Below are 12,113 nucleotides of genomic sequence, written 5' to 3'. Positions count from 1 at the left end.
CCTACCAGTTATTCAACACGCCTGCATGAGGCAGGATCGCTGTGGGGTTGGGTGGTGAGTAACAGATGGGCTTCCTGACCATGTTCCTCTGTCAAGGAATTTTACAGATGGTGGGACCAGAGGGCGGCACGGTAGCACAGTGGTGAACACTGCTGTTTCACAATGCCAAGGACCCGGGTTCAATTCCTGACTTGGGTCACTGTCTGTGTGGAGTTTGCACGTTCTCCCAGTGTCTGCATGGGTTTCCTCCGGGTGCTCCAGTTTCCTCCCACATTCTGAAAGGCATGCTGGTTAGGTGCATTGATCCAAACTGTGGCAACTAGGGGAATTTCACAGTAACTTAATTGCAGTGTTAATGTAAGCCTTACTTGTGACTAATAAATAAACTTTACTTTAAAGCTTTGGACAGACATCTGGTACAAAGAGACAGGAAGCAAATTTATATAAGCAACCTGGCTTTCAGTTGTATTATCAAACTGACACCTGTAGCATGCACCTTTTTTCTGTTTGATCTTAGTCTGTCTCATCCTACTCATGGAATTGCATTTCCATTGTATCCAAAACATCACTTCTTTAAAGGCAGCTCATTGTTCTGTTGCAATTCTGCTTGCCAATCTTTGATTTCAATTTACCTGGGAGAAATCTAGCCTCAAATCACTGGGGAGATGGTGGCATAATAGTAATGTCACTGGACCAGAGGCCCAGGCTAATCTCAGCTGAACACACACGTGGTGAGGATTGCGATAAACTTCTGAATAGAGATCTATGATGTTTTCATTGTAGAACAAAGGATTTAAGATAATTTATTCCAATTTAACAAATGTGCAGCATCAGTATAATCTTCTGCACCATGCATAAAACATTTTTTAGTTTAAAAGAAATGTACACTTTAAAGCAGTCACATCCAACAGAAATTATTGATTATTCATCTGTAGGGTCAAGATGATATTGTGGTCATGGAATCATAGAACTCCTAAAGAGCAGAAGGTGGTCACTTGGCCCATCAAGCCTGCACCGACAACAATCGCACCCAAGCCTTATCTCCGTATTCCCATTTATTTACCCTACTAGTTCCCCTGACACTAAGGGGTAATTTAGCATGGCCAATCAACTTAATCCGCACATCTTTGGAGTGTGGGAGGAAACCGGAGCACCCAGAGGAGACCCACAGATACGAAGAACGTGCAAACAGGCAGACACTGATCAGAGGCTGGAATTGAACCCAGGTCCTGGCTCGGAGACAGCAGTGCTAACCACTGTACCACCATGCTGCCCATGTTTTAGCTACATGCATTAATTTTAGCAGGTAAAAACCTTCCATAAACTCTCACAATGCAAGCAGATATACTTCACATCTCCTGCAACCAAAGAAGTAAAGGACTGAATTTTCACGTTTTGTCATTTTATCCTTGTGCCAGAACAAACATACAAGTACACAGATTATCTCTGGGTTTTTTACTCATTTTCTGTTCACCAATGAAATGCTATTTGTCATGTCTGAATTTCCAATCAGCTACTTTGTTGGTGGCTAACATCAGAAAACAGTTACATCAAATATCATGCTAAGTGATTACAAAATAAAACAAAGACTTCAAAGACAAGAGTATAGGTTATACTTTTACATAAGCAGGTATTCGATACTGAACCCTTCCGCTGTTCAAATATTTTTTCTGTGACAAAAGATTAATAAGGGTTACAACAGTTTTTGGTAAACTAATTTTTCTTGCTAGTAAGTGCAGGTACAGTGGGTGTTACAGACTACTTATATAGATTATTTGACCACCAGTGTTTACAACCAAAGAGATGTGCCAGTAAATTAAATATAAAATAGTTCCTTAAAATTCAAAAAGAACTACCTTTATAAACAGCTAACATTTAGTACTCACAGGTGAAGCTGGAATGATCTGCTGGCCAACAGGACTGTTGCAGGCCAGTGACATCATCTGAGCCGCGACAAGTTGTAAGGCCATCATTCCAACTGGGCTAAAATAGAATAAGAAAACAACAATTGAAATAGTCTTTCCAAAATTAATCAGACAAAAGCACTCAGATTAATTTTCTACAGTGGTCTGAAATATACCTACTTTGATCGTCTGTCACTGGCATCATCGTCAATATAATTAACTCCTATTCGATTACCAGGTGGATACTCAAATCCATGCAGCTTTTCTTTGGCATATACTGCTGATGCCACATTGTTGTATCGAACAAGAGCATATCCTAAAAGAAAATTGCTTCCTTGTTAATAGAGATTCTCTCACCTTTTAAGATTTACAGCATTTTTATACACACTACAGTCCAATGGGAGGTTATTTTCTTCTATAAAGAAAAACATTACAGTGATGATCTGTTTAAACTACAACTTTGTTACTTAGAAAATCTCAAAGAATCCTCAAGCCATTTGAGCAACCTTCACAGGTAAGACCTTAAATTTTACGTGAAATATAGTTCAAGGAATTTTCTGTAGAATTGTAGTTCCAATAGCAATTAACAATTTTAATATGAAATAGAAAATCTTTGATATTACAAAATATATTCTGCTACATTAATATTTTTATTTTGGTACATACGGTCAAACAATTGTGCCATTTATGGGTAAAGCAGGCTTTCAATTTCATGCTCATCATGAAATGAAATAAGACATTTGTGTACCATTTGCCACCAAATGCAAACAGCAAATAATAACCATTGTAAGTTACATAATTGGTACCCAATTTCTAACAAAGGACCAATTACAGTAGGAACATAATTAAATATTTTCAGACATGCATTCAAATTTCTTACCTGCTGGAATGTAGACAATACATGTCATTTTAAATCATTTAATTGCATTAGTTTTTAATATTTTAACCAGCTTAGTTGCTTTAGGACTGTTACAAATAATCTAGTTGAGCTATCTTAGATTAGAGCTTTAAAGAGAGGTCTCCAAAATTCAATATGAATTATTCAATAGTTCACCAGTTCCTTCATTTTTCTGCATACAAACTATAGTTGATGACAATTTAAAAAAAGATCCAAATATTTTCCATAAACTTCTTGAATTCAAATGAGGGAAAGATAATAATTCTCCCTGACTTCATGACTATCACCCAATCAGATCTAAATGATCCAAATGATAAAACAAAATATACAAGTAGCTTTGTTTCCTCACATCAAAACATTCCCGTGAAAATATATTATACAATATATCCATATCCATTCATATTTATGCACACCTATGAATTTATAAAGATTTACTCAAGTGCTATGACGTAAATATAGCATTTCTGCTGACATGTTGATATGGATAAAATTACATATCTTCTACAGTCTAAGAGATGTGGTTACAATCCAGTACAATCTTCAAATAAATTGTTCATGAATCTGTTGGTGAATATGCTGCAGTGTACATGGATTTACCCATGAATCATCAATATTCCTGATCTCACCCAAGGCATCAGGAAGATGTGCAATAAAGGTCAGCCCCTTTCTCCTCTGGATCAGAGAAATAGGAATGCAATAGCGCAGTGGCCGAGGACCAGGGGCAATTAGGCAATTCAAAATGCCTGGGATTAATCCCAAGAATGTGTACATGTACTGGGGGATGAATGGAATGAGCAAAGACAGTTCAAAAAGATAATAGTCAACTACCTATTTTATACACAGTTTACACTTACACAAGTTTAACAGTACTTGCCTTTGCCATAACCCATATAGGGATCTCTCTGAATTTCACAATATTCCAGTCCTGGGATAATATCAAAGAGACTATAAACTTGTTCATGAGTAAGTACTCCTCTAGTCGACACTGAAAGACATGTGGATATATTTTCTGCACTTCTCATTTCATTTCTAACTTCAGCTCTCATTTCAGCACCTCTCATTTCACTTGTTCCAAAGTTGGTAAATTCACCTGCACGAGTGGATAATCAGAAATAAAGACAAAACATTTGTGAATAAATATCTCAACCCCACTACTAACTAGGATAAAACACAGTTAAGTACAAGGGTGATGCTGCATTTTACAATCACATAAAAACTATAAGAATAGTGATATGAATTGCTGAAATACATTTTGAACAGTTATCACAGAAGAGAACTGAAATTTTAATTGGAGAAGGACAAATCACTTCCTAGAGCGATTTTAAAAAGTAGACATCATAATCAATAAATTACAAACTTTAAGCATATGTTCTGTACTTTGTTTGTTGATCAATTATTCTCTATAAATACAGAGCAGCATAATTGTGTGGAGGATCCATTTTTTAAAAAAATAACGGTTTATTTATAATGCAAAACATTCTCTGATGCAGTTTTCCAATGCTGAATCTTACCCCTCCTTATAATGCATGACAGGTTTTATGGCAGTCACATCAGCTTCATTAATGTAATTTTATGCATGTTTGATATTAACAAAAGCTAGGCTTTAACCACTTTAATCATCCAACTTTACCCATAATTATATATACTTACCAAAAGGAAACATGTTTTGACCTCTTGGAGCATCAAACCCTGACCCATAAGACAGTGGTTCTTGTCTGGCCCCACTTATATAGTCATTCTCAGAGTATGTAGGTTTGTTTCTTGGTTCAGCAAGAATTGCCTTAAAAGCTGTGCAAAAATGGAGAAATGCATATTAAGCACGAGACAAGCATAAAGTCAACTTGGTTGAGTTTGTTTTCTAATGACATGTGAATAAAAAAACTTTTCATTTGTCTCTGTCTCCCATCACAGCATTGTTTTTTTTTGCATCGAGCTTTCTTTAGTATTTTACAATCAATGCAAGGAATTCTTCAGCAACAGAAGACACAGATGGTAGTGAAATTGCAATTACATAGTTTAAACAATTAGTCACTTACACCCAAAATGGCAAAAAGTAACTTCCTGCAAATCTCAGCCTCAAACCCCAACTACTTTTTATAGCATAACTACCATTTTGCAATTTTTATTAGCATTCTAATATTTGCTGAGCTGACAGATTCCCACTAAGTAATTGGAACTCCCCAACCATTTTTGTATGATGGACCTACATGAAATGAACACAAAAGGTTTGTAATTACTGTGCACATTTTGTAATGCATTTGTGCAATTAATCACCAATTAGACATCAAGAATCAATGAAGCTTGGTGACAAACTAGAACTTTAACTTGAGATGCTTATAGTTGTGCAAGTCATGAAGCAACCTTAGGACCAGTGCAGCCACTAGGCAAACTAGGTGGTCACCTAGAGTGGCAGAAAACTGAAAGAATTATTCACAAAGGTAAACAAATAGTCTTCAGCACTGGGAATAAAGGGTTTGATCTACTGATATATATCCATTGCAGTCTTTCCCAAAATTTCCTACTATATTCCTCGTTCTGTTTATGTGACAGCTTTACAAATGTGTGCATATACATAACTATTCTAAAACGGCAATCAGTTAAATATCAAAACATGTAACTTAATCTAACAGATTCTATCGCAATGTCAACTGAATGTGTAAATTTTGCATTAAATCATCTAGGAATACATTGGTGCAGGGAACACAATTTTACATCATGCGCAACTTCCCCAGATTGGAGATCTCCAGCAGACTGCAAATCTGGATGGATTTACCCACGCTAAAAATTGCAAAGCCCTTGCCTCAGCCAAGCTTCCTCACTCAGGCTGGGTGAGACAGGATCAACAAAGGACGCCCCCGGCCGCATTGGCGAGGAGTAACTGAACTGCAGGGAAGAAAGGTGCGTGCCCATTTTACGGCACTAGCATCTGTGAAGGTGCCCACAAGAACAATTTAAAGGGAGAAGACAAGTTTCAAAGATAAGTGGAGAGAGACCTGGAAGGAGTGGTGGGGAGGGAAACCAAGAGGGCATTGGAGGGTCAGGCATTGGGGGGGGGGGGGGTGGCGGCAGGAATGATGGGATAAGAGTTGTGGCATTCCTGGGGTGGCGGGGGAGGAGAGATCATGAGTATGCATGGGGAGTCCTGTGGGGAGCTTGGTCTGGGTGTTTAAATAGTTACCCTGGTGTTAGGAAATAATTTTCAGAGTAACTATCAGAGTAAAATTGGCAGGATCATCTGAAGTTAGCAATTTAAATCACTTCTGTCAGTGGTTCCCAGCCCAGCACAATTGTCCAGAGAAAGTTAGCACTTCTGGACAATTGGCGAATAAATTCTTACATGGGAACTTCCTAGAGGGGTTCCTCAGTGCATCATGGGGTACCTCTAAATGCGACACTAGGGAATCATCAACATTATGGGCCATTACAATATGCATTTTTTGTAACATTATTCTGTGAAAAGTGTAGAATGAGAATGTACAGTGCAATATTCTCCTTTTCCATGTAAAATGTATCTAATTATGAACGCAAAATTTTAATTCATTCTTATACACAATATTCATTTCCAAAACTTAGTTGTGTACACACACAGGCACAAGGCTTAAGATTCTCCTAGGGTGTCATATACTCTTGTACTGCCTCGAGCTTCTTTTGTACCACAAATTGCTATGTGGTGACAGTTATTTCCTCTATGAGACCTTTTCAAATGTTATGCAATGTTTAAAAAGACATCCTTGCCCATACCTTCCCCTGCATGTGATTTGCATCGGAATATCGCTTCGTTATGAACATTATAGTGCACTGCTCCTTCCCCAATGTGAACAACACTTTCAAATTTAAAACAGCCTTTTACCTAGGGATTTTATTTTATGTAGTCTTAAGGAAAGTAATGTAAAGCCAGGAATACAGCTGATCACAGTTTTCAACATAAACCTCCAACATCTGATTTTACAGGGTTTTTTTTCAATGCAAATTTTTCATCTCCAATTTTTACAAGTTCCATATTGTGACCTCAGGACCCATGTTGAATTGGAACAAATCTTAACTCTACTTCACAATATAAAGTTGTAGATCTCAGTAGTTGGTCTCCAGCAGGGATTATATTATGAGCTCCCGATGCAAACTACCTTAAAAGCTGTACAATGATAATGGGTCAGGATTAATAGGTAGCTTTTATAATATACCTTCATTGGGACATTGTGGTTTGAGCTCAAATGTCACAGCCACCACATTAAAAGAAAATCACCAACTTACCATTGTAGTCAATGGCCAACCTTTAGTAATAGTGTGGATTGCTTTTAACTAAAGCTCATTTAACATAGCCAATAAATAAACATTCAATAAAACTTGGATATACACACATATCAGTTTTACAGTTATTATATTGTCTGTTTATATGAACTTTAAACGATTTTAGTCCACCTCACTCTTGGTACTGAGATCTATTTTCGATTACTTCTATTTTGCAAACAAGTCTTACAACGTTCGCAGTTTTCAATGGCCTGAGCAGCCTGAGATGGTTTCAGAAACCTCACATAGCCAAAGCCTTTGCTCTCCCCGGTACTCTTGTTCTTGATGACACTGCAGTATTCAATATCCCCAAATTCCTGTATAAATAGAAACTGAAGCTAGAGTTCAATCTTTTACTATACAAATTCAAGTCAGCCATAAACTGTCAATGTGTACAGTAGAGATATTTGAGACAGACTAAACAAGCTTGAAGGGTATTGGGTAATATCCTAAAAAGTTAAATATTACTGAAAAACAATCTTTTAAAAATATTATACTGTTTATGTTCTAAGTTTATAATTAAAGCTTTTTATCTATAATCTCTCCCTGTTAGTTGCCAAGTCTATCACTGTTAAGTGACAAGACAATGGCTGGGATTTCTTCAGCATGGGACAAGTCCCAACATTGGGACCATACACAGGTCACAGGCTCATGCAGTGCAGTGGGATCGCCATAGCAATCTTTCTAGCAGTGGAGAATTAAGAGACCACCACCACAGGTCCACAGTTCAAGTAAGGGAGGTCAGCCAGTCCACCACACCGTGGGCTCAGAGGGCCAGCAGCTCTGCGACATTGGCAGCACCAAGCAAGATGCCCCTTGCTGAGGCTGCAAAGATGAGGGGGTCTAATGCGACAAAGGGGAAGTGAAACATTTGTCAGGGCAAGACAAAGGCCCCTGTGAACAGAGGGATAACCCCTCAAGTAAAAGTGTCAGTGCCACTGGTTTGGTTCTATTTGGACCATAGAGCTCCTGAAAACAAAGATTATCTCCTCACCTCACTCATTGGTTTTGAGGGGAGGCTCCATGTAATTTGCAGCCTCTCTATCTTACAATGGTCTGTTCCACCATTAATAAATTTTCAGCAGCCTGGAAAAATGGCTGTCAACTGATCCTTTAATTGTTTCAATTGGTCACTTGGTGAGCGGCCAAGCTGTAGCCGGTCCTGCCACTGAGAAACAGGCCCAGCAATAGGATTATGCTGGGATTAAAAGGCACTGGGCATTTTACCAGAAAATCTCCACCTCCTAGCCAGCCAATGTATTTGCATCAACATCACATATTACAAGAGTCAGTTGACCAAGGCAGGGCGTTTTTCTGAGGTAGTTAAGAACTATAAAAGGTATACTCAAGAACGTAAGAAAGAAGAGAGTAGAACATTTAGCCCTGTGAGCCTCCTCTTCACTCAACAGGATCTTGGCTAATCTGCTCCCTCACCTTCCTGCACGATCCCCATATCCCTTTTATTCAAAAATTTATTGACCTCTGTCTTGAATACACTCAGGAATCATAATGCAATCCCTTTGTCTTAATATTTGAAATTTATTATTCTCTTTGCACCCAGTAGTGGAATCAAGTATTCACAAGGTAGGTATTGGAGATAAGATACAACCATTGGATCAGTGCAAAACGTCATGGTAAGGAAGGTCGCCCAACAAGCATCAACCATTCAAAGCAATCCGACAATACCAATTTTCCCATAAATAGTTCACAATACTATTAAAGAACTGTAATTTGTCACCTTTCCTGCTTCAAACTTAAAATGTTATTTAAGTGTATTTATTAGTGTCACAAGTAGGCTTACATTAATACTGCAATGAAGTTACTGTGAAAATCCCCTAGTCGCCACACTCCAGCACCTGTTAGGGTACACTGAGGGAGAATTTAGTATGGTCAGTTCACCTAACCAGCACGCCCTTCTAACTGTGGGAGGAAACCAGAGCACCCAGAGGAAACCCACAAGACACAGGGAGAAGGTGCAGACTCTGCACAGACAATGACCCAAGCCGGGAATCAAGATATTTAATGAAATTCAAAAAAACTCCACTCATCACATTATATATATTACACACATATAAGAACAAAGGAAGTTACAGCACAGGAACAGGCCCTTCAGCCCTCCAAGCCTGCACCGACCATGCTGCCCGACTTAACTAAAACCCTCTACCCTTCCGGGGATCATATCCCTCTATTCCCATCCTATTCATGTATTTGTCAAGACGCCCCTTAAAAGTCACTACCATATCCGCTTCCATTACCTCTCCCGGCAATGAGTTCCAGGCACCCATCACCCTTTGTGTAAAAAATGTTTAAACCTTGCCCCTCACACCTTAAACCTGTGCCCCCTAGTAATTGACTCTTCCACCCTGGGGAAAAGCTTCTGACTATCCACTCTGTCCACGCCCCTCATAATCTTGTAGACTTCTATCAGGTCGCCCCTCAACCTCTGTCGTTCCAGTGAAAACAAACCAAGTTTCTCCAACCTTTCCTCATAGCTAATGCCTTCCATACCAGGCAACATCCTGGTAAATCTTTTCTGTACCCTCTCCAAAGCCTCCACATCCTTCTGGTACCCTCTCCAAAGCCTCCACATCCTTCTGGCCGCTCTTGGAATATAGTGTTCGATTCTGGTCAGAATCGAACACTATATTCCAAGAGCGGCCTAACTAAGGTTCTATAAAGCGGCAACATGACTTGCCAATTTTTAAACTCAATGCCCCAACCGTTGAAGGCAAGCATGCCGTATGCCTTCTTGACTACCTTCTCCACCTGCGTTGCCACTTTGTGACCTGTGAACCTGTACACCCAGATTCCTTTGCCTATCAATTCTCTTAAGGGTTCTGCCATTTACTGTATATTTCCTATCTGTATTACACCTTCCAAAATGCATTACCTCACATTTGTCGGTATCTGTTTGCGTCTTTTAATATCTTCATTAAACTTTAAATGAACATGTAGGTAGGTGGCACCACGGTAAAAGTCTAATGCGTTGCAAACAGCCTGAGGTGACAGCTGAGATAGGAACCAGCCAAAACCCTAATCTTTCCTGTCTTTTTCCTTCCTTCCATCCCTTCAAAGACTTTGAATTCTCCAAAAATCTGCTCTTTTTTCCATCTCAATACCTCCCTTTTCCGATCATCTACTCCCACACTCTCCCATCACAAAACGCCAAACTCAACCTATTCAAATATTCCAAATGTTTTAAAAATGTATACATTTCACAAAATGTCTGTAAAAGCATGAGGCCTGCTAGTTAATAGCTGAAATAGACAAACGGAATAGGATTCATGAGGAAATATTGGAGTTAAGAGCGCAGAAAATGAATGCATAGATGTACCTTGAAGTTTTCCCTCAGATCATCTTCAACATAGAATTTTGGAATCATGACAAAGATTCTAGTCAATTCTTCATCTTCAACATCACGGTGGCTGCCAGATCCTCTAGACTGTGCAATGAAGACCTTTTTTTAAAAAAGAGAAAATTTAGACAACAAAAAAAACTCAAGTTGCTAGTGCAGCATATCTCACAGCAAGCACCCTTTTCCTTGCACTGGAAATGCAAATTGACAATGGTGCAACAGCATTACTGGATTATCAGGGACCTCAAACATGTGGCCCAATGGTCTATCTCCTAAATCACTGAAATTTAAGGATACAGAAAGACGGATTAGTAAGTAGGGTCTTTCAGAGACAAATTACATAAAGAGAAAAAGTGTGACAGAGACAAGTGACCAATTTAGATATGCTGGCTTATTAGATTGTATACTTAACATTAAAGGGTTTAGCTTATCCATATTCCAAGTGCATCACTGATTATTTTAGGATAAATCATGTAAATACATAATGTGCAGAGCTTCTTCGAGTAAGCCATTTAAAATGTTGACACTACAAAAGCCTCCTGTCGAGTAAACTTCTCAGCAAAGCTTCAAACAGCCAATTAATATGCAATTCTGATTACAGAAGATAAGAAATATTTTGGAAATTCTCCCCAGATCTGATTTAAAATTATTCTGATAATATTGGCTATATACAGATTCACTAGGATCAGAAATCCAGCCTTATTTTACAGCTGTGGTTCCCCTCTGAAAATAACAATTTTATCAATATCCCCCCACCCGAAGAACACTTAGTGCTGTTTAGTACTAACAGTGTCTATGTGAAATTCTAAGTAAACAATTAGATTGTTTCGACATGCAGATCTGATCAAACTAAGCTAAATGCCATAGATAACATAGAAATGCAACAACAGGAACACGTTGGGACTTTTTTTGTCACTAGAGTAGATGCTTTTTGCAAGTTGTGTAATTATAGTGGCAGTAGTGATTGTTGCTGTAGTTCTATCAATCTCAAGAAATATGACAATATTAATTTGCAGGTGGCTAGTTAGAGAATGGGCTCCACCTTGACCCCCCCTCTTGCCCCCCCCCCCCGCCTTTTTAATCCAATTTTTTGTCCCAACATTCAACCCCCCCAAGGGCTATATGTTACATGTTCTCAAGCTTAGTTTTCATCGAGTGTTGACACTTGTTCTTCTATCAACACATCCTGCTACATTACCTTCACACCACTATCAGCACCTACTTTAGTCTTTAACACTCAGCTTGTCTAATGCCCATGACAAATTTGTCAAATATCTGAGCTCCCATCTATCCCAGCTCCAACTCCTCTTAAATAGTGTAACATTTATCACATTTCTCCCTCTTTAGCTCTGAAGTCATACAGACGCGAAATGTTAACTGTGTTTCTCTCCACTCTTACCCAACCTTTGGAATTCAGTTATTTAGTCTATGCTTGTACCAAGATTGTCAGAAGGTCAGGAACTGATTACCCAAGGTAGAAAACAAACTAAGCATCGATGAGCAGGTTGCTGGGCAAGTGTTGCATAATAGTACTTTCAACGACACCTTTCATCACTTTGATGACTGAGAATTGACTAATGGGAACCAAATTGGCTAGATAGATTTGCCTGCTTTATGTGAGGTCATGTTTGGGAAATTTTCCACATTGGTAGGAAGACGGCAGTGTTGT

At 38.7% G+C, this 12,113-nt stretch overlaps 1 protein-coding gene across 2 annotated transcripts in view; it reads right to left on the bottom strand.

Annotated features, from left to right (window-relative positions):
- Positions 1 to 12,113, bottom strand: part of rbm45 (RNA binding motif protein 45) — a 73,037-nt gene that overhangs the window by 50,633 nt on the left and 10,291 nt on the right. For both annotated transcript variants that reach the window (XR_013499552.1, XM_078228482.1), the window contains exons 2-7: positions 10,424 to 10,546; positions 7,280 to 7,406; positions 4,453 to 4,590; positions 3,677 to 3,892; positions 2,085 to 2,220; positions 1,887 to 1,983 (exon numbers count right to left, since the gene is read on the bottom strand). Coding sequence is in view for 1 of the 2 variants with exons in the window: in XM_078228482.1 (XP_078084608.1) it covers positions 1,887 to 1,983; positions 2,085 to 2,220; positions 3,677 to 3,892; positions 4,453 to 4,590; positions 7,280 to 7,406; positions 10,424 to 10,546 (837 nt within the window). In the remaining variant the exon portion in view is untranslated. The remainder of the gene's footprint in view (positions 1 to 1,886; positions 1,984 to 2,084; positions 2,221 to 3,676; positions 3,893 to 4,452; positions 4,591 to 7,279; positions 7,407 to 10,423; positions 10,547 to 12,113) is intronic.

This window comes from Mustelus asterias, chromosome 14 (assembly GCF_964213995.1).
Source record: "Mustelus asterias chromosome 14, sMusAst1.hap1.1, whole genome shotgun sequence".
Lineage (NCBI taxonomy): Eukaryota > Metazoa > Chordata > Chondrichthyes > Carcharhiniformes > Triakidae > Mustelus > Mustelus asterias.
This window is presented reverse-complemented; position numbering and strand designations above follow the sequence as displayed.